The sequence below is a fragment of the Oncorhynchus kisutch genome, linkage group LG7 (assembly GCF_002021735.2).
Source record: "Oncorhynchus kisutch isolate 150728-3 linkage group LG7, Okis_V2, whole genome shotgun sequence".
NCBI lineage: Eukaryota > Metazoa > Chordata > Actinopteri > Salmoniformes > Salmonidae > Oncorhynchus > Oncorhynchus kisutch.
Window position 1 is genome coordinate 893410 of NC_034180.2, and position 27930 is coordinate 921339.

Sequence of the window (27930 nt, forward strand, 5' to 3'; positions counted from 1 at the left end):
TGGCTGAGTGAACTGTAAAAGTGTCCCGTTATATATCCATAAAGCGCCTTGCCACCGAGATAGAAGCCCCTGTGCCTGCCAGCCGGGTCGGCTGAGGAAAAAGGCTTTGTAGCTACTTACACAGATGGTGAGCGCTCCAGCCCCCATTCTCTCAGGGAAATGCCTGCAGTCTGCAGAAAAGAAGGATGAAGAAAAATGACTATCCACCCTCCTTCTTCTCCCTGTCTTCACAACTGTCCCGGATACACACCGCCTAAACCTTGCCCAAAGCTGGCAAACCCTTTCACCCAGACTAGTGCCATCCAAAAGTCCCCAATCAACAGCAAAAATAATCCATGGTAGAGTGTGGAACAATGGGTAAAGACTCCAGTCTACACAGGAGATTCCTTGTTTTACAACCCCCTGTTCTGAAACACAGATTAGTGGCTGGCTGTCTCCTCCTGGGCTGAAATCTGAGCCTCGCGCTCTCATTGGCTGAGCGGATGGGTCATGTGACTAAAGGAATATCATTTTGAAGAGTCTGCCTGTAGGATTTGGCTGAGTCAGGAGGGAGAATGGATGACTGTATACTAAGGCTGGGGAGGAAAGGGGGATTTTATCATCCTTGTAAATGAATATGTAGAATCACATTACTGTTCCAGAAGTGGGAAAATATGCAAAATAAGGATTTTATTCAAAGATCCAGAATGGAAGCAATTCCAACATGAATCATGATCACATTACTTACAATATTTCTACATGGTGAGAATAGGAGTTTGATATGCAGACATTATGCTAAAAGTATTCCCTCAATCATCTGTACTGGTATACACAGTATAATCCTAATGTCCATAAGGTACTGTGGTGCAGCAGTGTATTAGACCTCCCTACTGGAGTGGCAGGTAGCCTGGCGGCTAAGAGCGTTGGGCCAGGTTTGAAACCCCGAGCCGACTAGGTGAAATACTGTATCAGCCGATGTGCCCATGAGCAAGGCACTTAACCCTCATTTCTCATTTAAGTCACACTGGTTAGCATCTGCTAAGAGCATCTGCTAAATGACTGAAATATATGATGAAACATCTTGGGGCCTGCAGTGTATAAATACTGTAGTGTTAAACCTTAATGAGTGTAGACGGAAGGATCAATCTGCCCTGACAGGATCGGATCATTTCCCACCTACCTAATAGATCATGTTATGCATCAGGTTAAACTAATCTGATCATAACTCTGTGGTTAGGTTCCAACTCCAACTCACACTATCCAACCTGATGAAACAGTTTTGAGATGAGTAATTATAATCTGATCCTAGATCTGTGGTTAGGTAGCAACTAAATCAACATCCCCCAACAGTTCTGAGATCAGTGATTTTCGCTTTAGTTTAGTGACTTCTCATAGATGAACCTCTTTATGTTATCATCGATCCAGTCGTTGAAGGAGGACACTCTGGTGAACACAGAGGGTTTCTTGTCCTTGATACAGCCGAAGGCGCCAAAGCTGACGATGCCGTGGACCTCCCAAGGGTCTGAGGCTGAGGGTTGGCAGGCGAAGGGTCCACCTGAGTCACCCTGCAGAGGAGGAGAGGAGAGCGGATGAGGAGAGGAGCGAGGGATGAGGAGAAAGGAGAGTGAACATTTTAATGTAATTATAGATGACAACTAAAATATTAACAGCAACTGTCCCAAAAGAGTTGGATTACTTTTATCGACAGTCTCGCAAAGAACATAATCGCTAGTGAATTATTTTCAGACATTAATTCACATCATAGGATAGGAAGCACACGTACTCAACGTACTCAGGCTACTAAGGCTATACGGTAACAAAACACACTACAGAGGGAAAGAACACCACTGAGAGTAGCACAAGAGCTGCTGGGTAAAATACACTGCTCCAAAAAATAAAGGGAACACTTAAACAACACAATGTAACTCCAAGTCAATCACACTTCTGTGAAATCAAACTGTCCACTTAGGAAGCAACACTGATTGACAATAAATTTCACATGCTGTTGTGCAAATAGAATAGACAACAGGTGGAAATTATAGGCAATTAGCAAGACACCCCCAATAAAGGAGTGGTTCTGCAGGTGGGGACAACAGACCACTTCTCAGTTCCTATGCTTCCTGGCTGTTTTGGTCACTTTTGAATGCTGGCGGTGCTTTCACTCTAGTGGTAGCATGAGACGGAGTCTACAACCCACACAAGTGGCTCAGGTAGTTCAGCTCATCCAGGATGGCACATCAATGCGAGCTGTGGCAAGAAGGTTTGCTGTGTCTGTCAGCGTAGTGTCCAGAGCATGGAGGCGCTACCAGGAGACAGGCCAGTACATCAGGAGACGTGGAGGAGGCCGTAGGAGGGCAACAACCCAGCAGCAGGACCGCTACCTCCGCCTTTGTGCAAGGAGGAGCAGGAGGAGCACTGCCAGAGCCCTGCAAAATGACCTCCAGCAGGCCACAAATGTGCATGTGTCTACTCAAACGGTCAGAAACAGACTCCATGAGGGTGGTATGAGGGCCTGACGTCCACAGGTGGGGGTTGTGCTTACAGCCCAACACCGTGCAGGACGTTTGGCATTTGCCAGAGAACACCAAGATTGGCAAATTTGCCACTGGCGCCCTGTGCTCTTCATAGATGAAAGCAGGTTCACACTGAGCACGTGACAGAGTCTGGAGACGCGGTGGAGAACGTTCTGCTGCCTGCAATATCCTCCAGCATGACCGGTTTGGCGGTGGGTCAGTCATGGTGTTGGGTGGCATTTCTTTGGGGGGCCGCACAGCCCTCCATGTGCTCGCCAGAGGTAGCCTGACTACCATTAGGTACCGAGATGAGATCCTCAGACCCCTTGTGAGACCATATGCTGGTGCGGTTGGGTTCCTCCTAATGCAAGACAATGCTAGACCTCATGTGGCTGGAGTGTGTCAGCAGTTCCTGCAAGAGGAAGGCATTGATGCTATGGACTGGCCCGCCCGTTCCCCAGACCTGAATCCAATTGAGCACATCTGGGACATCATGACTCGCTCCATCCACCAACGCCACGTTGCACCACAGACTGTCCAGGAGTTGGCGCATGCTTTAGTCCAGGTCCGGGAGGAGATCCCTCAGGAGACCATCCACCACCTCATCAGGAGCATGCCCAGGCGTTGTAGGGAGGTCATACAGGCACGTGGAGGCCACACACACTACTGAGCCTCATTTTGACTTGTTTTAAGGACATTACATCAAAGTTGGATCAGCCTGTAGTGAAGTTTTCCACTTTAATTTTGAGTGTGACTCCAATTCCAGACCTCCATGGGTTGATAAATTTGATTTCCATTGATAGTTTTTGTGTGATTTTGTTGTCAGTGTAACAGTATAACTTTAGACCGTCCCCTCGCCCATACCCGGGCGCGAACCAGGGACCCTCTGCACACATCAACAACAGTCACCAACGAAGCATCGTTACCCATCGCTCCACAAAAGCCGCAGCCCTTGCAGAGCAAGGGGAACTACTACTTCAAGGTCTCAGAGCAAGTGACGTCACTGATTGAAACGCTATTTAGCGCGCACCACCGCTAACTAAGCTAGCCGTTTCACATCCGTTACATCAGCACATTCAACTATGTAAAGAAAAAAGTATTTAATAAGAATATTTCATTTATTCAGATCTAGGATGTGTTATTTTACTGTTCCCTTTATTTTTTTTGAGCAGTGTACATGGCAGCACGTGGAGGTCAAAGACTCACACTGCTGTCATTCATATGGACCTCATTATGACAGACAACTATGTAGTTCCTATGCTCTTTGTCCTCTGTCCCAACACAACAACAAACTAATTAAACCATTATCAAGGCTGCCTGATCACAAACAAATGCTATGTGCTGTGTTACATAATGCATTCCAATCAGGAGAAACCCCCGGACTGTATTATCATTGTGTAATATAATAACAAGCCACTTGGTCTCTTCGAAGCCAAGGTGATACAACCAGCCAACCCCCATAACCTACCCCAAAACTAAGCACTAAAGCTGGTTAGTTGGGTTGAACAACCAGGCCTTCTCCCAACCTCTCCTAGCGTAAAACGAGCCACTCTCTGGGTAATAGGTTGTACCACCAGGCTCTCTCCGTTCCTCCCCTTGCCCAAAACGAGGCACTGTAGCTGGGTAGGGGTCCGTAGTCTACCTGGCAGGCTGACTTGAGCTCGTCTGGAGACTCGTATCCGGCACAGATCATAGAGGGTCTCAGGGTGTCCCACCAGTAGGCTGGCTTACTGCAGGTGGCAAAGGGGACGATGGGCAGGGCTGCCTGGTTCAACTTCTTAGATACAACAGGGAAGAGGCTACCTGGAGAGAGAGAGATGGGAGGAAGGGGGAGGGCCGGCAAGTTAGGGGAGTGGCTAGACAGGCATGCCCATGTAATGTTCCCCATGCAAATGTCTATAATGACCATTACAACTGCTGTCTAATTCAACATGGACATGATCACATGGTCGCCATGCTAGCTAGCTTCTTAGCTTGCAAGCCTCGCTATCCTCATTGAACCCGTTATGAATAGCCTTAACATATCACTCTTCCTTGTATCTCAATACATGACTGATGTATGGATATCCAGTATGTCAACTAGCTATGTTATAGTCCTATACTAGAGTAATCACTGAGAGTCAATGGGAGCTCAGACAGATACAGAAGATGTTAGAGTCAGATATAGCATTGTGTGTGTCACTGCCTTGTCACTGTGTGAGGGGTTGAGTGCTTTCTTTGTCTCTCTCTGGGGTCATCTGCTGCAGTGCTGAGTTGATTCAGACTCTATACGTGGTGTCAATAGTGTGCGGAGTTGATTCAGACTCTATACGTGGTGTCAATGCTGTGCTGAGTTGATTCAGACTCTATACGTGGTGTCAATGCTGTGCTGAGTTGATTCAGACTCTATACGTGGTGTCAATGATGTGCTGAGTTTATTCAGACTCTATATGTGGTGTCAGTGCTGTGGAGTGCCACCTGGCCTCATGAAAACTTTATCAGCCCTGAAAAGAACATGACACACCCAGTCAGCCAACACCAGGCTTTGCATTAATATTGTAGCCTGCTATAATCCCTCCTATGTGAGGAAATCTATTAATTGACTACAGCTCAGCGTTCAACACCATAGTACCGTCAAAGCTCATCACTAAGCTAAGGTTCCTGGGACTAAACACCTCCCTCTGCAACTGGATCCTGGACTTCCTGACGCCCCCCCCCCCCTCCCCTCCCCCCCCCCAGGTGGTGAGGGTAGGTAGCAACACATCTGCCACGCTGATCCTCAACATTGGAGCTCCCCAGGTGTACGTGCTCAGTCCCCTCCTGTACTCCCTGTTCACCCACGACTGCATGGCCAGGCATGACTCCAACACCATCATTAAGTTTGCAGATGACACAACAGTGGTAGGCCTGATCACCGACAACGACGAGACAGCCTATAGGGAGGAAGTCAGAGACCTGGCCAGGTGGTGCCAGAATAACAACCTATCCCTCAACCTAACCAAGACTAAGGAGATTATTGTGGACTACAGGAAAAGGAGGACCGAGCACGCCCCCATTCTCATCAACGGGGCTGTAGTGGAGCAGGTTGTAAAATAATAAAATGGCTACCCGGACAATTTGCATTGTGTGCCCCCCCCCACCCCTCTTTTTACGCTGCTGCTACTTTCTGTTTATCATATATGCACAGTCACTTTAACTATACATTCATGTACTTACTACTTCAATTGGGCTGACCAACCAGTGCTCCCGCATATTGGCTAACCGGGCTATCTGCATTGTGTCCCACCCACCACCTGTCAACCCCTTTTACGCTACTGCTACTCTCTGTTCATCATATATGCATAGTCACTTTAACAATATCTACATGAACATACTACCTCAATCAGCCTGACTAACCGGTGTCTGTATGTAGCCTCGCTACTTTTATAGCCTAGCTACTGTATACAGCCTGTCTTTTTACTGTTGTTTTATTTCTTTACCTACCGATTGTTCACCTATTACCTTTTTTGCACTATTGGTTAGAGCCTGTAAGTAAGCATTTCACCTGTTATATTCAGCCCATGTGACAAATAAACTTTTGATTTTGATTTGATTTGATTTGAATGCCCTGAGCTGTGTGAGATGGGTGGAGCTATCAATGTCAGTTTGAGGAGAGGTTCTTTGGGGCTGCTGATGTTATGGCATCATAAAATAGTTAAATGTTTAGTCTCAGCAGAGGTAGGTATTGCTATGCAATATGTGCCGTGTATTTAAATGGTGTATTTTCAAATGTGTATTTGAAGTGTTGTGTCATGTATCTGAATTGCAAGGGTGTGTGTCTGTATGTGCACCTACCAGTGTGCCTATTGATGAACTACTATTCCTTAAAACCATTAAAAAAACATACCTTTCTCGTCGCCCCACCCCGTGACGTAGCAGGGTTTCCCAGCAGGCATCAGGGCGCCGGGCGCCGGCAGACACACGGGACTAATCTCCCTGGTCAGGTTGACTTCAGAGCTCAAATGCACCAGGGCGATGTCGTTAGTGATGTCCGTCTTGTCCTGCTCGTACACGAAGCCCTTGTGCCTGATGATGCCGTCCACCTGGAGTCAAAGAAATCAAATCAAATCAAACTTTATTTAGAAGAAAAAATCGCAAACTAGTTTACAGTCAATCAATAAAAATGAAGGAGATAAAAAACAATCAATAACAATACAGAAAGAGAGACATCATATTACAGTTTATACTTACATATTACAAGCTTTTATATCTCAATAAATAAACATTCAAATGCTGTCCACCTTGTAGCAGGCCTCATGGGAAGGGAGGTCCCGGGATGAGTTCATGTGGTGTTTACCCAGACACATGCGCCAATAGGTGGGGTTACCCAGAGGCCTGGATGGGGTCGGTGGAGAAGGGATTTTTGGTTAAGGTTAGAAAGTTAAAGGGAGTTTCTATTATTACTTGTTACTCACATTTTGGGATTGGATAGAATAATGTGTTAATGTGAGGTGTGTGTGTGTGTGTATGTGCTTACGCCATGAAGCAGTGAGCGGCCGTCAGGACCCATTGCTTGTGGATCAGGGAGCCTCCACAGCCATACATGTAGGGGATGGGATTAAACGGACTGGCCTGAAGAGAGAGAGATTCATCAACATACATGATTACACGCACACACATGCATGTAGGCACTAGTTGCAAATAAGTCCTGCACATACGCGGTAGTGTACACACACACATACACGCTAACCCAGGCCTCACCTGCATGGAGACTTGCCAGGGCCAGGAGTGGGGCACAGCCTCTACCCCGCAGGGCTGCCACACATCTCAGGCCAGCCTATAGGAAGAAGAGAGACAGGTCAATATACAGTTAATAAAAAGGTACTCATGAAAGTATTTTCAAAGTGTCAGTCAGTGGGAAATGTCACCTTGCTGTTGGAAAGGGATAGCCACTTATAACTGAAGTCTGGTTGAGCTGGCAAGGCTCCAATTGATGTACCTAGAGACAATGTCTCTGTAGTAAACATAGCAGTTGTCCAGATGAACTTCCCATGAGAAGGTAGAAGTTGGCCATTTTTATTTAGTTTTGACAGAGAGTCATGCTGAGACCAAGGTCACTTTTACAGATGAGCCCTGTATACACATCAATACACACATCAATATTCACATCAATACACGAAAAGCAAAACACAATCATAGAAAAACACATTCTCAGTAAAATGGTATTCAATCTGCATTTGCCACAGATCTAAGGTCAGATATTTTTATTCCCCCTAATGGTTCATGTTAGGATTTGCGTCAGGGTAATCTGATCCTCGATCAGTGGTTGTACTTACTGATAGTGATGTTGTCCCATGGGTTACCCGGAGGGGGAGGCAGAGTGGGGAACAAGTTGGGATCAGTGGTCCAGTAACCACGGAAACCCTTCTCCACATTGGCTTTGTTGCTGAGGAAACGGACCACAGCCGTGTTGCCGACGACAGTAACCTCAGCGGGGGGCGCAAAGCCACAGAAGCGATCTGCACAGGTAACAAATCACAAATAAGAAAAGTATTATTGAAGTAATGTAGATTTATCACATGTACTGTACTTAGTTACATTGATCAAAGTAATGCATCCTTGAAAAAATTACAATTTGTAACTTGAATCCACAGCAGTTCGCAGAAATCCAACAAAATATCCTCTATGAAATCTATTTTAATGGCATCTCTATTGTGTTATCGCTATGGTACCAACCTTGTGAGGTCAATCCTGCTCCACCGTAGATCTCTACGTAGTCCACACACTGTCCCAGCTGGTTCACTGCCTGCACCTCAAAATGGGTGAAGACAATGTGGATGTTCAAAGCTGAGGGGATGGAGATACGCCAGGTACACACAGCCTGGTCTAGGTAGTTGTTAGGCCAGTTGGGAGAGGTGAGTTCTCCCTGCTCACTGCTGAAGACACCTCCACATGAAGCTGTAGGGGGAAGTAGGAGAGAGGAGGGTAGGGAGAGTCTGTGTGTAAAGACTTTGTGTAAATCCATAAGAATGTTAGGCTGGCCTCCCAGGTGGCGCAGTGGTCTAGGGCACTGCATTGCAGCGCTAGCTGTGCCACCAGAGACTCTGGGTTCGCGCCCAGGCTCTGTCACAGCCAGCCGCGACTGGGAGGTCCGTGGGGCGACGTACAATTGGCCTAGCGTCGTCCGGGTTAGGGAGGGTTTGGCCGGTAGGGATATCCTTGTCTCATCGCGCACCAGCGACTCCTGTGGTGGGCCGGGTGCAGTGCGCACTAACCAGGGTCGCCAGGTGCACGGTGTTTCCTCCGACACATTGGTGCGGCTGGCTTCCGGGTTGGATGTGCGCTGTGTTAAGAAGCAGTGCGGCTTGGTTGGGTTGTGTTTCGGCGGACGCATGACTTTCGACCTTCGTCTCTCCCGAGCCCGTACAGGAGTTGTAGCGATGAGACAAGATAGTAACTACTAATAATTTGATACTGCGAAATTGGGGAGAAAAAGCGGGTAAAATTCAACAACAAAAAATGTTGTTGTTAGGCTTAGTGGTGAAGCTGAAGTTGCGCCTAAGCAGTGATCTGAAGTCAGATATGTATTCCGCCATGGCCCATATGGTGAATGTTCACATTAGGAGGGTTGCTAAAGGTGCTGATCCTAGAACTGTGCTTAGAGGCTTCTTCCACAAGGAACGTCTGTCCATTCACCCAGCTCCACTCCCCCTGGCTGGGGTTCACAGCCTTCCAGGAGGCCCTGAAGCCCAGCTCCACTCACCCTGGCTGGGGTCCAGAGCCTTCCAGGAGGCCCTGAAGCCCAGCTCCACTCACCCTGGCTGGGGTCCACAGCCTTCCAGGAGGCCCTGAAGCCCAGCTCCACTCACCCTGGCTGGGGTCCAGAGCCTTCCAGGAGGCCCTGAAGCCCAGCTCCACTCACCCTGGCTGGGGTCCAGAGCCTTCCAGGAGGCCCTGAAGCCCAGCTCCACTCACCCTGGCTGGGGTCCACAGCCTTCCAGGAGGCCCTGAAGCCCAGCTCCACTCACCCTGGCTGGGGTCCACAGCCTTCCAGGAGGCCCTGAAGCCCAGCTCCACTCACCCTGGCTGGGGTCCACAGCCTTCCAGGAGGCCCTGAAGCCCAGCTCCACTCACCCTGGCTGGGGTCCACAGCCTTCCAGGAGGCCCTGAAGCCCAGCTCCACTCACCCTGGCTGGGGTCCACAGCCTTCCAGGAGGCCCTGAAGCCGGTGTCCACCACCTTGTTGTTGGAGGTGAAATAGAGGCTCAGTCTGTCACCGATACTCACTAGGTCCTGAGGGGGAATGTGACTGCAGTAGGTACCTACAAAGGAGACATAAGGCGGTTATAAGGTGACGTGGTGAGGTTATAAAGATACATTAAGGGGTCATAAGGAGGCATGCAGTGCATCACTTAATTGGTCTCCTCTCCTTCTTAGGTACTGACAGGATAGAGAGAAGCAAGATCTTTCTTCTGATATGAGACAAATCAAGGGTTTCAAAGGCTAATCAAACGTTGTTGGCTGAATCTTTTTGTGCAAACATAGTCTCCTGGGCCTTAATCTACAACGGTCATTATGATAACGACAGTCATCTGTCTACTGTGATTAATGATATTCAACTACCCTATTATCAAGTCCATCAATACGTGTCCTGGCTGACAAAGCATATCAGTTGTTGAAGAGACAAGAGCATTCTCTGTTACAGCTTCTTGTCACAGTGTTTCATCTTGCCTTCCAGTCAGTTGTACGGCTGCCAGAGCAAACAACTTGACTCTGAAATGTCATTTACTCTTAATCATATTGGAAAGTAATGTCATTGACGTGTTTGAGGTGAGACACAATAAAGCACACAGTAATCTCATTTATCAGCCCCATTGACCCCGCAAATTAATCGTCAGACAGGGTGTGTGTGCTTACGCAAGACACATACATACACACACACCCCATATCACCCACGCCCCCTCCTCCCACACACACCAAAGACCCTTACATATGGCTGTATTACCTAGGCTGGCTAAGCTGTCGTTGATGGTGACCTTGTCGTTGAGACACAGCTGGGTGTCCTCCAGGGAGAAGTTGTGGAAGTGCAGGTGGACCAGTTTACCGTCGGGCACCTTGATGTGCCACTGGCAGTGGGCACCGTTACTGTAGCTGCCCGGGTGCCCCATGCTGGATAACACGCCGCTCTCGCCAGCCATGTCCTTTGGCCCGCCGCAGCCAGATGCTACAAAGAGAGGAGGAAAGGGGATGGGAAGTAAGTTGAAGGGAGGACAGGAAGGGACAAAGAGAGAAAGAGGGGAGTCGGAAAGAGAGAGAAAGGAGCAGAAAAAAAGATGTCACTCTACTCCAAATCATCCCAAAAGCTTGATATTAGAAACCGATTCAGACTGGTTGGAACCAGTTCTCTAATGGCAGAGCGGTCTAAGGCACTGCATCTCAGTGCTAGAGGTGTCACTACAGAGCCTGGTTCGATTCCAGGCTGTATCACAACTGGCCGTGATTGGGAGTCCCATAGGGCGGCGCACAATTGGCCAATCGTCGTTAGGGTTTGCCTGGGGTAGGATGTCATTGTAAATAAGAATTTGTTCCTAACTGACTTGCCTAGTTAAATAAAGGTTAAATAAATAACCTACTGTGCTATTTGTACATGTCTCTGCGGATGACATTCTCCATCCAGGGGATGTAGGGCGAGGCACGGGTGAACACAGAGGGTTTCTTGTCCATGATGCAGCCATTGGGACCAAAGCTGGTGATGCCGTGCACCTCCCAGGGAGCGTTGGCAGAGTCCTGGCACACCAGGGGGCCGCCCGAATCCCCCTGTGTCACATGACGATGGTCAACAGCACTTCATATTGATGACATCATCAACACAACCATGACAAAATTAATCAAATAGTTTTTGTTGTATCATGTAATCACTGCATAAGTCAATGGATAAGTTTTTGCATTATACAGTATAATACTATGCAGGTATATATCCCACTTGAGTACCTGACAGACAGACTTGAGCTCGTCAGGCAAGGTGTAGCCCATGCAGATCATGGAGGTCTTGACCTGGAACCACCAGTAGTTCATCTACTTACAGGTGTTGAAGGGTACCACCGGCAGGGCCACCTGGTTCAGGGTCTCAGCCACTTTGGTATTCATGGAATCACCTGATTAAAAAAGATATAACCGGTTAATTTATTGTTTGGTCCTCAGCCACTTTGGCATTCATGGAATCACCTGATTAAAAAAGATAGAACCGGTTAATTTATTGTTTGGTCCTCAGCTACTTTGGCATTCATGGAATCGCCTGATAAAAAATAAATGAGTTGCTCCAGTTAATTTACTGTTATCAACTGATAGTGCTTGACATTTATTTTAGACTAATCCTTTTTAGATGCTTTTTCATAGAAAACAAAGGCTGTGTTTACACAGGCAGCCCAATTGCGATCTTTTTTTCACTAGTTGGTATCAGATCAGCTCTGAAAAAGATCTGATTTGAAAAGATCTGATGTGATTGGTCAAAAGACCAATTAGTGAACCAAAAAAAGAACAGAATTGGGCTGCCTGTGTGAACGCAGCCAAAGACGTGTACAGCGAGATCAACGTTGAAATTCAGTGGCTGTATTTTCAATTGTTAACCAACAGAGGGGGTGAAAGCACCGGAAGAACTGGAACGAGGATTGGCAGTATGGAAATAGGAAAACTGGTCAAGGAATGAATTATGGTGGTTGGATGGATTGTTGTATTTTGTTGTAACTTGTACGTGCTTGTATATATTTGTGGAAGGGAAGAGTCATATGTTTTTTTCTGACAGCAAAATTAGGTCACAATCCTAATATCTTGCTCTGACTGTATCCCACTTATCTACATAATGCATATTGTAGCACCCTTAACCCAACCCCTAGCAACCTCGTCAAGAGATTTGGATCACTGCATAAGGTGTTGGGTTGATAGGCGCTGGTCTGGGCTACCCCTCCAATATCATGGTGTCCTCCAATAGGAGTCACAATAAATGGCAGACATCACAAACCATCTCAAGCCCTCAAGCCGATGGCATAACATTGATTGTATGTTCACCACACAACGCCTGTGTCCCAAATGGCACCCTATTCCCTATGCAGTGTGCTACTTTTGACCAGGGCCCATGGGCTCTATATAGGGAATAGGGTGGAATCTGGGACGCATCCAAATCCTCATATGAGACAAAAGAGGTCACAGCAAATCGTGGACGTCCCAAACCCCTCACCAGTCTCATCTCCCCAGCCGGTGGCGTAACACTTCTTGCCCTCCTCCAGGACCTCCTCCAGGGAGGGCAGGCAGGAGTAGGAGATCTGATCGGTGGGGGTCACTTCCCCACCCAGCCTGACGAGGGCGATGTCGAACTCCACCGTGGGCAACGTGGGGTACTTGAAGCCCTCGTGGCGGTAGATGCCCGTCACGCCGAAGCACCGCTCCGTGTCTTCTGTGAACGTCAGGTTGTGTTTGCCCAGGCACATTTTCCAGCGCTGGAGCTCGTCAGCGTACCTGGAGAGAGTGAGAGTCACATAGATCCTAATGTTTAGTGCACTCATTGTATAAACACACACACTGATGCAGACATCCTCCTTAACATAACCACCCATAACTACATCATAGAAATTGAATGATTTGACTTGGGAATATACACTTTAAAGGATCTATTTCTATGTACAAAACCAACCACCAACCGACAGAAAAACCTACAGTGTACAGAGTTCGCTGGCAGTAGCAGCATACCATCAATTCCTATCTATCAGCATGGTTCTCTGTGACAGGGCAGAATTAACTCTGTGGGTCATTATACACAGTTGGAGACATTCATTGGAGTAACAAGACCCAGCACCAGCCCTGTAACAAGTCTTAGATAAGGACCTAGGTAATGGTTGTGACAGACAGAGGCATAGGCGTCCCAAAGAACTGCCTGTCTGCATTAAGATAATAGGCTCCAGACACAGGGAGGGACATTTTCTCAACTTTCATGGTCTAAAAATACTTTTCTGTTTTGTTTACTTCACACGACACAGAACAATATTACGTAATGTCAGCTCAGTGGTGTAAAGTACCTCAGTAAAAATACTTTAAAGTCCCAAGTACTACTTAAGTAGTTTTTTGGGGTAGCTGTACCTTTAGTATAGATTTTTTTGACAACTTTTAGTTTTACTCCACTGCATTCCTAAAGAAAATAATGTACTTTTTAAACCATACATTTTTCTTGACACCCAAAAGTACTTGTTACATTCCGAATGCTTAGCAGCAGGGTAGGAACATTTTCCAATTCAAGCACATCAAGAAAACATCCCTGGTCATCATTACTGCCTCTTATCTGGCAGACTCACTAAACACAAATGCTCCAATTGTAAATTATGTCTGAGTTTTGTAGTGTGCCCTGGCACTCTGCAATAAGAAAATCGTGCTGTCTGGTTCGCTTAATATTAGGAATGTAAAATTATTTAATAGTTTTACTTTTTCTTTTGATACTTAAATATATTTTAGCAATTACATTTACTTTTGATACTTAAGTACATTTAAAACCAAATACTTTTAGACTTTTACTCAAGAAATATTTTACTGGGTGACTTTCACTTTTACTTGAGTCATTTTCTATTAAGTTGTCTTTACATTTACTTAAGTATGACCATTGGGTACATTTCACACCACTGTGTCAGCTCAATCAAATGTAAAAGGTACATTTTAAAATCTCAAAAGGTAAACAAGTATGCCAAAATCGTCTTGTTTTGTGCACACCATAGGGACATGCTGGCCTACATGTACGGTGATATGTACCTGTGACACAGTTGAGGGGAGTGCACATTTATAGGAATAGAATTACCGCCCAACACGGACCATTGACTTGAATGAGAATGTCTGTTCTAGTAATTCTGGCTCTGTGTCTACGTCCCAAATGGCACCCTTTTCCCTATATATTTCACTACTTTTGACCAGGGCCTATGCGTCTCAAATGGCACCCTATTCCCTATAGGTCCTGGTCAAAAGTAGTGCCCTAAACAGGGTGCCATTTGGGACTGAACCTATAGTTCATTCACCGTATGAAGCAATGGGCAGCTGTCATAACCCAGTTCTTATAGATGAGAGTTCCTCCGCAGGTGTGGAAGAACTTGGGCGTCTCCTGACTGCTAGGCCAAACCTGGGTAAAATAAAACATCAGCTTTTAAAGTGATAGATCACCCAAATTATTCAATGACATGTTGGTTTCCTTAGCCTGTAAGCAGTCTATGGACAAGGTAAGATAGCAATCCATGCTATGGGCCGTGTCCCTAGACTGCTCACAGGGCAAGGAAACCAATATGTCATTTGTTTGAACTATTCCTTCAATTGTGAGCCAGTCGTGCCTATTTGTCTTCTAAAGGCCAAATCTGTGGGACAGACAGTACGCAAACACACAACCACACACACGCACAAACAAACATAGTGTACGACGATGCCTCTGATATAATCAAAGTTGTTTTAAATAATGATGGGGTTGAGTTGAAGGGACCCTTCTCATTAAGTTTTATTAGCAGTGTGTGTGTGTGTGTGTGTGGGCGCGTGTGCAGTCTCAGGGTGTGTGTGTAATCCGACCCATGTAATGATGATGTCAATTAACAAACATGTCCCAACTGAAAGAAGTCTTGTCCCTGTGACTAGTGTAGCTGCATCATGATAACAGAGAATCTCATTCAAAACCTATTGGTGATATTGCCCTTGAGAGATGAAATGTTGAGTAAATTAATTCACTTGTTGTTGTGAAAAAGTTGACACATTTGTGATGTTCCCTGATGCATAATCACGTGACTTGGTTCTGGGTATATGGCTAAGACATGTTGGCAACCAGGCAGCCATTTTGGATTTGATTCTAGAATAACAGTGTTTGATGGATCTAAATTACCCTAAATAGAGTTTAGACAGACAGTGTCTCACCTGCATGGACACCTGCCAGGGCCAGGAGTGAGGGTTGGCTGGCTCTCCATTGACTATGCGGGTGTGGATGGTGGAGGGAATGGTGGGTTTGCCACATGTGGTTGGCCATGCTAGAGTAAAGGACAGAACAGTTGTTATCTTATCTGACATCAGCTATAAGACTATAGGGTTATTGTTTTGATAGCAGTAAGAATTTTTCCCACAGTCATCTCCTCCCCTCTCTTTTTCCTTTCCTCTCCTCTCGGCTGTGCCCGACCAGAACCCCCCCCCCCCCCCCCCCCCACCCGAGGCAGCACGATGCACAGTCCATCTGTAAAACTCGATTTCAGCAATTGGCTTGGCAGGGGCCCGGCCACCTGGGGCCCATCAAAGGGTAAAGAATGGGGCAAAGGGTAAGAGACAACCAGAGGGCAACTGCTGCACTACGGTCACTTCATACTACACTGTCTGCATCCTAAAATGGCACCCTATTCCCTATACAGATAGTAGTATACTAATTTTGACTGGAACCCTACTGGGCTCTGGTCAAAAGCAATGCACTATAGAGAATATGGTGCCATTTGGAATGTACCACGTTGTTTACAGCCCCACCAAATAATCTAGTTTTACTACACATCTGGGCACTACACATCTGGGCACGGAGAATTGAACCAAATGGATCAGCAGAAAAAAAGACAGCATTCAACTGTGATCACAGACAGATCAGCTGAAATAAAGCCAGGATTCTACTGTACTCTACAGACTGGCCACCTGAAGGGCTTTTGGGGGGCGTTACATGGTCTTAGGGTCGTTGTCCTGTTGGAGGGTGAACGTTCACCCCAGTCTGAGGTCCTGAGCGCTCTCGCGCAGGTTTTCATCAAGGATCTCTCTGTACTTTGATCCATTCATCTTTCCCTCAATCCTGACTAGTCTCCCAGTCCCTGCCGCTAAAAAACATCCCCACAGCATGATGCTGCCACCACCATGCTTCACCGTAAGGATGGTGCCAGATTTCCTCTAGATGTGACATTTGGCATTCAGGCCAAAGAGTTCAATCTTGGTTTCATCAGACCAGAGAATCTTGTTTCTCATGGTCTGAGACTCTTTAGGTGACTTTTGGCAAACTCCAAGCGGGCTGTCATGTGCCTTTTACTGAGGAGTGGCTGCCTTCTGGCCACTCCACCGTGAAAGCCTGATTGGCGGAGTGCTGCAGAGATGGTTGCACTTCTGGAAGGTTCTCTCATCTCCACAGAGGAACTCTGTAGCTCTGTCAGAGTGACCGTCGGCTTCTCGGTCACCTCCCTGACCAAGGCCCTTCTCCCCCGATTGCTCAGTTTGCCCGGGCGGCCAGTTCTAGGAAGAGTCTTCTTAGAGGACAAAAGCAAGCTTCCAGAAAATTGGAACGGAAATGGAAGTCTTCCGTCTAGCTTGGAAAGACAGTACCGTGCAATATCGGAGATCCCTTACTGCTGCTCAATCATCCTATTTTTCCAACTTAATTGAGGAAAATAAGAACAATCCAAAATAAATGTTTGATACTGTCGCAAAGCTAACTAAAAAAAAGCATTCCCCAAGTGAGGATGGCTTTCACTTCAGCAGTAATTAGTTCATGAACTTCTTTGAGGAAAAGATCATGATTCTTAGAAAGCTAATTACGGACTCCTCTTTAAATCTGCCTATTCCTTCAATGCTCACTTGCCCTGAGTCTGCACAACTCTGCCAGGACCTAGGATCAAGAGAGACACTCAAGTGTTTTAGTACATTTAATGGCATCAGACCAAGGCTCTGCATCTGTCCTCGTGCTCCTAGACCTTAGTGCTGCTTTTGATACCATCGATCACCGCATTCTTTTGGAGAGATTGGAAACCCAAATTGGTCTACACGGACAAGTTCTGGCCTGGTTTAGATCTTATCTGTCGGAAAGATATCAGTTTGTTTCTGTGAATGGTTTGGCCTCTGACAAATCAACTCTAAATTTCAGTGTTCCTCAAGGTTCCGTTTTAGGACCACTATTGTTTTCACTATATATTTTACCTCTTGGGGATGTCATTCGAAAACATAATGTTAACTTTCACTGCTATGCGAATGACACACAGCTGTGTCATCCGCTAGAAGCTTGTGTTTCAGACATAAGGAAGTGGATGGCTGCAAACTTTCTACTTTTAAACTCGGACAAAACAGAGATACTTGTTCTAGGTCCCAAGAAACAAAGAGATCTTCTGTTGAATCTGACAATTAATCGTAATGGTTGTACAGTCGTCTCAAATAAAACTGTGAAGGACCTCGTCGTCCCTCCCTGATCTCGCTTTTGACGAACATATCAAAACCATTTCAAGGACAGCTTTTTTCCATCTACGTAACATTGCAAAAATCAGAAACCTTCTGTCCAAAAATTATGCAGAAAAAATAATCCATGATTTTGTTACTTCTAGGTTAGACTACTGCAATGCTCTACTTTCCGGCTACCCGGATAAAGCACTAAATAAACTTCAGTTAGTGCTAAATTCGGCTGCTAGAATCCTGACTAGAACCCAAAAATGTGATCATATTACTCCCGTGCTAGCCTCCCTACACTGGCTTCCTGTCAAGGCAAGGGCTGATTTCAAGGTTTTACTGCTAACCTACAAAGCATTACATGGTCTTGCTCCTACCTATCTCTCTGATTTGGTCCTGCCGTACATACCTACACGTACGCTCACAAGACGCAGGCCTCCTAATTGTCTCTAGAATTTCTAAGCAAACAGCTGGAGGCAGAGCTTTCTCCTATAGAGCTCCATTTTTATGGAATGGTCTGCCTACCCATGTGAGAGACACAACCTTTAAGTCTTTACTGAAGACTCATCTCTTCAGTGGGTCATATGATTGAGTGTAGTCTGTCCCAGGAGTGTGAAGGTGAACAGAAAGGCTCTGGAGCAACGAACCGCCCTTGCTGTCTCTGCCTGGCCTGTTCCCCTCTTTCCACTGGGATTCTCTGCCTCTAACCCTATTACAGGGGCTGAGTCACTGGCTTACTGGTACTCTTTTGTGCCATCCCTACGAGGGGTGCGTCACTTGAGTGGGTTGAGTCACTGATGTGATCTTCCTGTCTGGGTTGGCACCCCCCCTTGGGTTGTGCCGTGGCGGAGATCTTTGTGGGCTATACTCAAACTTGTCTCAGGATGGAAAGTTGGTGGTTGAAGATATCCCTCTAGTGGTGTGGGGGCTGTGCTTTGGCAAAGTGGGTGGGGTTATATCCTTCCTGTTTGGCCCGGTCTGGGGGTATCATCGGATGGGGCAACAGTGTCTCCTGACCCCTCCTGTCTCAACCAGTATTTATGCTGCAGTAGTTTATGTGTCGGGGGGCTAGGGTCAGTTTGTTATATCTGGAGTAATTCTCCTGTCTTATCCGGTGTCCTGTATGAATTTAAGTATGCTCTCTCTAATTCTCTCTTTCTCTCTTTCTTTCTCTCTCGGAGTTCCTGAGCCCTAGGACCATGCCTCAGGACTACCTGGGAAGATGACTCCTTGCTGTCCCCAGTCCACCTGGCCGTGCTGCTGCTCCAGTTTCAACTGTTCTGCCTGCGGCTATGGAATCCTGACCTGTTCACTGGACGTGCTACCTGTCCCAGACCTATTATTTGACCATGCTAGTCATTTATGAACATTTGAACATGTTCTGTTATAATCTCCACCCGGCACAGCCAGAAGAGGACTGGCCACCCCTCATAGCCTGGTTTCTCTCTAGGTTTCTTCCTAGGTTTTGGCCTTTCTAGAGAGTTTTTCCTAGCCACCGTGCTTCTACACCTGCATTGCTTGCTGTTTGGGGTTTTAGGTTGGGTTTCTGTACAGCACTTTGAGATATCAGCTGATGTACGAAGGGCTATATGAATACATTTGATTTGATTTGATTTAAGAATGATGAGGCCACTGTGTTCTTAGGGAACTTCAACTTCAACTTTTTAGTACCCTTCCCCAGAGCTGAGCCTCGACACAAACCTGTATCGGCGCTCTACGGACAATTCCTTTGACCTCATGGCTTAGTTCTGTGGAATATAGACAGGTGTGTGCCTTTCCAAATCATGTCCAATCAATTGATTTTACCACAGGTGAACTCCAAATCAAGGATGATCAATGGATGATGATCAAAGGAAACATGATGCACCTGAGCTCAATTTCTTGTCTCATAGCAAAGGGTTTATTTCTATATTTTATACATTTGCAAAAATTCTCAAAACCTGTTTTCACTTTGTTATTATGGGGTATTGTATGTAGATTGGTGAGGATTTTTTAAAATACATTTAATCAATCAATTTTAGAATAGGGCTGTAAACGTAGCAACATGCTGAAAACGTAAAGGGATCTGAATACTTTCCGAAGGCACTGTACATACTTACAGTGATGTTGTCCTAAGGTTTGGGCTGTATAGGGGCCTCAGTGGGAACAGGCTGGGTAAGGGTTAGGTACCTACCTACAGTGATGTTGTCCTAAGGTTTGGGCTGTATAGGGGCCTCAGTGGGAACAGGCTGGGTAAGGGTTAGGTACCTACCTACAGTGATGTTGTCCTAAGGTTTGGGCTGTTTAGGGGCCTCAGTGGGAACAGGCTGGGTAAGGGTTAGGTACCTACTTACAGTGATGTTGTCCTAAGGTTTGGGCTGTATAGGGGCCTCTGTGGGAACAGGCTGGGTAAGGGTTAGGTACCTACCTACAGTGATGTTGTCCTAAGGTTTGGGCTGTATAGGGGCCTCTGTGGGAACAGGCTGGGTAAGGGTTAGGTACCTACCTACAGTGATGTTGTCCTAAGGTTTGGGCTGTATAGGGGCCTCAGTGGGAACAGGCTGGGTAAGGGTTAGGTACATACTTACAGTGATGTTGTCCTAAGGTTTGGGCTGTATAGGGGCCTCAGTGGGAACAGGCTGGGTAAGGGTTAGGTACCTACAGTGATGTTGTCCTAAGGTTTGGGCTGTATAGGGGCCTCAGTGGGAACAGGCTGGGTAAGGGTTAGGTACCTACCTACAGTGATGTTGTCCTAAGGTTTGGGCTGTATAGGGGGCTCAGTTGGAACAGGCTGGGTAAAGGTTAGGTACCTACCTACAGTGATGTTGTCCTAAGGTTTGGGCTGTATAGGGGGCTCAGTGGGAACAGGCTGGGTAAGGGTTATGTACCTACAGTGATGTTGTCCTAAGGTTTGGGCTGTATAGGGGCCTCAGTGGGAACAGGCTGGGTAAGGGTTAGGTACCTACCTACAGTGATGTTGTCCCAGGGGTTGGGCTGTATAGGGGCCTCTGTGGGAACAGGCTGGGTAAAGGTTAGGTACCTACCTACAGTGATGTTGTCCTAAGGTTTGGGCTGTATAGGGGGCTCAGTTGGAACAGGCTGGGTAAGGGTTAGGTACATACTTACAGTGATGTTGTCCTAAGGTTTGGGCTGTATAGGGGCCTCAGTGGGAACAGGCTGAGTAAGGGTTATGTACCTACTTACAGTGATGTTGTCCTAAGGTTTGGGCTGTATAGGGGGCTCAGTGGGAACAGGCTGGGTAAGGGTTATGTACCTACAGTGATGTTGTCCTAAGGTTTGGGCTGTATAGGGGCCTCAGTGGGAACAGGCTGGGTAAGGGTTAGGTACCTACCTACAGTGATGTTGTCCCAGGGGTTGTGCTGTATAGGGGCCTCTGTGGGAACAGGCTGGGTAAGGGTTAGGTACCTACCTACAGTGATGTTGTCCTAAGGTTTGGGCTGTATAGGGGCCTCAGTGGGAACAGGCTGGGTAAGGGTTAGGTATCTACCTACAGTGATGTTGTCCTAAGGTTTGAGCTGTATAGGGGCCTCAGTGGGGAAAGGCTGGGTGGTGTCTGTAGTCCAGTAGGCTCTGAAACCTTTAGCCTCCACGAAGAAGTCAGTATGGAAACGCATCACCAACTTGTTGCCCTTAGTTGTGATGGTGGCTAGGAGTTGGTCACCACACCATGGACCTGGTAAGTAAAAACAACAACACCAGATGCTTCTACTACTACTGCTACTTCTACTACTACTAATAGTACTACTACTACTTCTACTACAACTACTACTACTACTGCTACTACTAATGCTGCTGCTACTACTGCTACTTCTACTTCTACTACTACTAATAGTACTACTACTACTGCTACTTCTACTACTGCTGCTACTACTACTACTTCAGCTACTACTACTAGTGCTGCTACTACTGCTACTACTGCTACTACTACTAGTGCTGCTATTGCTACTACTACTGCTGCTACTAGTGCTGCTACTAGTGCTACTACTAGTGCTACTAGTGCTGCTTCTACTAGTGCTACTAGTACTGCTACTACTACTAGTGCTACTACTACTGCTGCTACTAGTGCTACTACTAGTGCTACTAGTGCTGCTACTACTACTGCTGCCACTGCTGCTACAACTACTACTGCTACAGATGTAGGATCTTAATTTGATCTGCCTTTTCCAGGAAAACTTTATTTAAGCCGTATTTGGAGGTTTAAAAAGGCTTCTGAAGTTTGTTATTTCCACTTTGAAATATCAGACTTCATTTTCCCATACGGAAAATACATCAACCCCTACAAAAAATACATTCATTATAATCCACATAATTATTCTCATTTCCTGTTGCTGCAGGATTATTTTCCTGCTATAGCAATCTGGCTCAAATTAAGATTCTACATCTGTACTACTACTACTACTGCTTCTACTACTACTGCTACTACTACAACTACCACTACTACTACTACTAGTGCTACTACTACTACTGCTTCTACTACTACTGCTGCTAGTGCTGCTACTACTACTACTACCACTACTACTACTACTAGTGCTACTACTCTGTAACTTATCATTTTATTTATAAAGAACCTTTCATAAAATTGGGTAACAATGTGCTGATGGTACACTAGCTGCAGCACTATTCAATCAAATGTTTAAAATCACCATATTTGTACTCACTGTGTTTTGTACTCTCAGCTCCGTCATTATAGATGTCGTACGCCACCATGTTATCCAAGCATTTGGAAGTGAAAATGTCCTTGGCTTCCACGTCGAAGTGGGTGAACGTCAGAGTTATGGTCTTCCCTTTGGGCACCTCCACACTCCACATGCACTCGCTGGCCGCCTTGTAGTTCATAGGCCAGTTCTGAGACTTAATAACCCCTTTTAACTCATGGGAGGCCCCTCCGCATCCCTGGATCGCTGTGGAATGAAGGTGGGGGTTAGTGTGTGTACATACTGTATGCATGTGTGTGTGTGCGTTTGCCCATTCATGGGTCAGTGTGTGTGTGTGTGTGTGTGTGTGTGTGTAAGTGCATGCATGCGTCCTTGTGTGGGTGTGTGTCTGAATGATGATAGTGGGCAGACGGGATATAAACAGATTAGAGTAGATGAGCTGCAGCCTCCTCAACATTAGCCAGAGAGCAGAGTAGAATTTACTCAGCAGTAAGCACAGTGTGTCACAGTGATAAACAGCCAGTGCAAGCCTCTGCAATACACCCTAATGTAGCTGGTCGATCAGCCCTGGTATCTGGCTCTCCCTGTTTATTTAAAGATGGAGTGTATGTGTGTTTACTCAGCGGGTCCGTGGAGTTTGGAACAGAGATAAACGTTTAATACATCCACTTTACATACATATTGATATCTCTTTAAATGTGGGTGTTGACGCCCAAAACCTTGGGTGTTGACATCCATAAACTGAAATGTCTGAACTACTCAAAAAAAAACTGTAGTATAATGCCAGAAAACGCCAAGCTAAAACAGCAGTTGAAAACATTAAAGCTACCACATCAGAATGGATGACTTAACAAAAAACAACTCCTCCTTCAGACCTCCTCACCCCTTTCCCAACTGAAATGTCAAGCCCTCTGATAGATCAATTATAATCATGATCAAAGCGCACGTGAATGTGAATGTGTGTGTGTGTGTGTGTGTGTAAGCGGAGAACGCTGGGATTATTACCGGCAATGTCCTCAGGATACACGGCCTCCCACTTGGTGGAGAAGCCTCGGTCAGAGAGACGTGAGTCGGACAGGGAGCTCAGGGACATCTTGTTATTGGCACTGACCACCACAGGGGGAAGGACGTAGCCACAGTGTGTGCCTGGGATGGAGAAGGAACGGAAATTAGGAGTATTGGATTGTAGGAGAGGGAGAGGGAGAGGGAGAGGGAGAGGGAGAGGGAGAGGGAGAGATACCTATTACTAATATAGAAACATAAGAGTAGTAACCAGAATTTCAAATACACAAATGTTAATTTCCATGCATACCAATGTTGGTCTAGCAAAGATATGGGATCATTAGCCATTCAGTAGACATTACAGAGAACAGACAGATTTCTGATGAGGCACGGTCTTCTCATCGATAAAGAACATGTTAGTCATAATGTAAATAGAACCTTGAAAAATAAGACACATCAATCAAATGGTTTCACGTCACCTAAAGGTACAACATCTCAGAAAACATACTCCTCTGCTTTCAACATTTACTACTCCCTACGCTACCTCAGTAACTATAGATTTTTTAAATGAAGGAGATCAGAGTTTTGAAATGACACAGCACCAACTGAAGCGCGTACAATGGAGGAGTCTGTATTTCTATTGCCCTTTGTCTGTGTGGCAGCCTGGTGTTTTGCTCCTGTACTTGTTAGGTTTAATGTGTGCAGTCAGGGGCCAACCATGCCCTCCTGCTGAGCCCTGCTCCCCCTGGCAGGGGGTCGCGCCTGTTCTGACAGTCAGAGCTCCGACAGAGATCTCTGGTGAGGAAGGAACTGACCGTTACACACACACACACACACACACACACACACACACACACACGCGCACGCACGCACATGCACACAAGCGCACGCACACACGCACATGCACACACACGGAAGGAGAGCAAAATATCTGTCATCCTAAATGTTTTGACATCAGCTTGAATACCACACTGAATAGGGTGTAGGGAGAAGTTGCACCTAGACGTGAATCGTGGGTCAGTTAAAACATTTCCTCACTAATGCTTAAGGTTAGGATTGGGTGAGGGAAAGCTGATCCTAGATCTGTACCTAGGGGAAACTTCACCCCAGAGCACTAAATAGTGTTCTTTGGATGGTGTTATGACTTCAGCGTCTTCCAGGGGACATGTCTTCTTTAACGCAGAAACAAAGCTGTTTCCTTTCTTTCTGCCCCCCATTTTCTCTCAACTTATCACACACACACACACACACACACACACACACACACACACACACACACACACACACACACACACACACACACACACACACACACACACACACACACACACACACACACACACACACACCGCAGGTGCAATTGTCTCCACTCTACCTCTGCTACAGAGTGTTGTGTTAGAGATAAAACTATCAGACTCCAGCTTTCTGATGTGAATAACAAGGAGGTCACATTTACAGTTCCCTAGCCTCGCTCCTTCTCTGGGGAGAGATCCTAATCAACAGCTTTACTGCCCTGAGGACAGGAGACAGGCACTGGCACACTCAGCATACTAGCCTAGCTTGGTGCTTGGCGCTCTGTCCAGGAGTCAAAGTCCCCCCCCCCCTTTTCATTTCAAGCAACGGGTCACATTCTGCTCAGCATATGCTTATCTGCTGTCTCTTGCTACTTGATTTGTTTGTTGTGTGTATGTGTGTGTGTGTGTCCCTCATTTGACAAACAGCTTGTTTGGGAAATACGAGGGGGAGTGGGTCCATAGGTTATCGCCTGGCCCCCACTGCTGCCATTTGGGGGTTTGGCATAGTTTGGATGGGCAGGCACATCTTATTAACAAGAAACTAGGGGCTGGTAGCCATTTTGGCGTTTGGCTACAGATACTGTAGGTGGGTATTGTGGGTGGCTTGTCTTATCAATGGACTAATGGCTGTCAGAGAATACATTGGGTGCCATTTTGGGGCTTTCATAGAGACCGACGAGCAATTTGGACGGTCCATCTGAGTTTACCAAACAACAACAACAAACAACTAGAAGTGTCTGTCATCTATGACACCATTTGGAGCCGTTTTGGATCTCCATAATAACACATTAACAGGGGATCCAGGTTGGGTGGACAGGCTGTAACTTACCAAGCGCCTGGAGGCTGTCAGAAACTACAAGCTTTTCTTCACCACACTGGCCCGCCTCTCCCGTGACGGACATGTCTGTGACGTGCAGTTTGACCAGGAAGCCTTCCGGAGCTGTGATGTTCCAGGAGCAGTGAAGATTCCCGGGATACGCATCTGGGAATCCCATAGAATGGATCTCCCCTTTACGGCCAAACAGCGTTCTGACACCACCGCAGCCTGAGTCTGTAGCAGAGAACATGAAGCTTGGGTTAGTGATGAATGGACAAAGCTTAGGGCTATGGGAGACTCCCTCGAGCACGCACACACACAAAAACGACACACCCACCCTATTGTTTTGGCTGCATTCATTTTTATTTAAAGGACAACTCCACCCAAAAATATATTTTTGGTGTTTGTTTAATTAGTCCATTGTTGACATAGTCCCAAAATGTTTTGCTTGTCAGCAATCAAGTTTTCAAGATATGTAACTTTCAAAATACAGAAATCATCCCCGTATAATGCATTTTGCACCATATGATGCTGCGTTTTGCTTCATATGATGGGATGGTTTCTGTACTTTGTCCTTTAAGCTGCCTGTCAGCCTCTTATCATTGTGTCTATGTTAGGAGAAAGGCAGCGATAACCATTATGCCAGCATATCACACTGGTGATTATTTACCAACAAACACTGCTCATCAATCAGCTGGTTTAAACTGATCTTCACAACATAGCCAACAATTTACATCTGTTCAACTGCGTCCCAAATGGCACCCTATTCACTATATACAGTAGTGCACTACTTTTGATAGGGCTCTGGTCAAAAGTAGTGCACTATATAGGGAATAGGTTGTCATTTGGGATGCACAGTTAGAGTATGGAAGTTGCTAGAGGCAAAATTATGCCTGCTATGTATGCCTGCTGTGTGTAATGTGGACATAGTTTAGCAATTTATCTCGCTGAGGAAATCGATCCTTCCATATCATTTAAATGAATGAAAAACTAGAAAAAGAGGCGAGTTTTGACAAAAATGTTCTGGTGAGGAAGGTTTAACAACATCGATAGTGTTGCTGCTGCAAGCCACTGAATTCCAATCAATTATACCACGGAGAGAGCTCACATATTTCAACTGGAGTCAAGAGGAGGAGGAAGGAGGGCTACCTGCAGAAAGTCAATACGGCTGTAACCGGGGCATACCAAGTACTCGGTCTATATGAAAATCACAATTAGAAATACAGGCTAATTCCTAGAAGGGGCATATAACCTCTGAACGCGGCAATCTGACTGGTCCACTCATAGATATAGAACTGATATATTGTCTATGGGTACACTCATAGACATAGAACTGATATATTATCTAGATATATTGTCTATGGGTACACTCATAGATATAGAACTGATATATTATCTATGGGTACACTCATAGATATAGAACTGATATATTATCTATGGGTACACTCATAGATATAGAACTGATATATTATCTAGATATATTGTCTATGGGTACACTCATAGATATAGAAGTGATATATTGTCTATGGGTACACTCATAGATATAGAAGTGATATATTATCTATGGGTACACTCATAGAAATAGAACTGATATATTGTCTATGGGTACACTCATAGATATAGAACTGATATATTATCTATGGGTACACTCATAGATATAGAACTGATATATTGTCTATGGGTACACTCATAGATATAGAACTGATATATTATCTATGGGTACACTCATAGATATAGAACTGATATATTGTCTATGGGTACACTCATAGATATAGAACTGATATATTGTCTATGGGTACACTCATAGATATAGAACTGATATATTATCTATGGGTACACTCATAGATATAGAACTGATATATTATCTATGGGTACACTCATAGATATAGAAGTGATATATTGTCTATGGGTACACTCATAGATATAGAAGTGATATATTGTCTATGGGTACACTCATAGATATAGAAGTGATATATTATCTATGGGTACACTCATAGATATAGAACTGATATATTGTCTATGGGTACACTCATAGATATAGAACTGATATATTGTCTATGGGTACACTCATAGATATAGAACTGATATATTATCTATGGGTACACTCATAGATATAGAACTGATATATTATCTATGGGTACACTCATAGATATAGAAGTGATATATTGTCTATGGGTACACTCATAGATATAGAAGTGATATATTGTCTATGGGTACACTCATAGATATAGAAGTGATATATTGTCTATGGGTACACTCATAGATATAGAAGTGAGTGTACCCATAGACAATATATCAGTTCTATATCTATGAGTGTTATTCTATGGTTTTCCCCGTAGTGTACTCACCGGTTATAGCTAGTGTTGTGGGCATCATGGTGTTAGGTTTGACCGTGGTCGGGATGAGGCCGGTCTTGGTGAATGTGGCACTGAAACCCTTGGAGGTGAGAGTGGCATCGCTTTTGAAACGCACCACCATCGTGTTGCCACTGGAATCCACGCGGCCTGGATTCTTACTACCACAGAATCGACCTG

The 27930-nt window shown here is 45.7% G+C and overlaps 2 protein-coding genes and 1 pseudogene across 5 annotated transcripts in view; all 3 read right to left on the bottom strand.

Moving 5' to 3' along the window:
- LOC109876823 (protein FAM13A) overlaps window positions 1–409 on the bottom strand; it is an 83377-nt gene extending 82968 nt beyond the window's left edge. For all 4 annotated transcript variants that reach the window (XM_031828303.1, XM_031828301.1, XM_031828302.1 and 1 more), the window contains exon 1: window positions 121–409. In XM_031828303.1, coding sequence (XP_031684163.1) covers window positions 121–147 — 27 coding nt within the window. In that variant the 5' untranslated portion in view covers window positions 148–409. The remainder of the gene's footprint in view (window positions 1–120) is intronic.
- Window positions 410–1352: 943 nt separating this feature from the next.
- On the bottom strand, window positions 1353–7217 carry LOC116374646 (chymotrypsin-like elastase family member 2A). Its single transcript, XM_031828223.1, has 6 exons — window positions 7212–7217; window positions 6988–7082; window positions 6752–6845; window positions 6358–6553; window positions 4135–4295; window positions 1353–1544 (listed from the first exon to the last, which is right to left on the bottom strand). The coding sequence occupies exons 1-6, from the start codon at window positions 7215–7217 to the stop codon at window positions 1353–1355; spliced, it is 744 nt and encodes a 247-aa protein (XP_031684083.1).
- LOC116374654 (ovochymase-2-like) lies at window positions 7211–27916 on the bottom strand (annotated as a pseudogene).
- Between the last annotated feature and the right edge of the window lie 14 nt (window positions 27917–27930).

What these genes read in the sequence shown, in the direction of transcription:
- LOC116374646 (XM_031828223.1), bottom strand. An exon ending in GGGGTGGGGCGACGAGAAAG is followed by an intron (nt 4,296 to 6,357) that starts GTATGTTTTTTT and finishes CTCTCTCTCCAG; the next exon opens with GTAGCCTCTTCCCTGTTGTA. An exon ending in AGCTCAAGTCAGCCTGCCAG is followed by an intron (nt 1,545 to 4,134) that starts GTAGACTACGGA and finishes CCTCCTCTGCAG; the next exon opens with GGTGACTCAGGTGGACCCTT.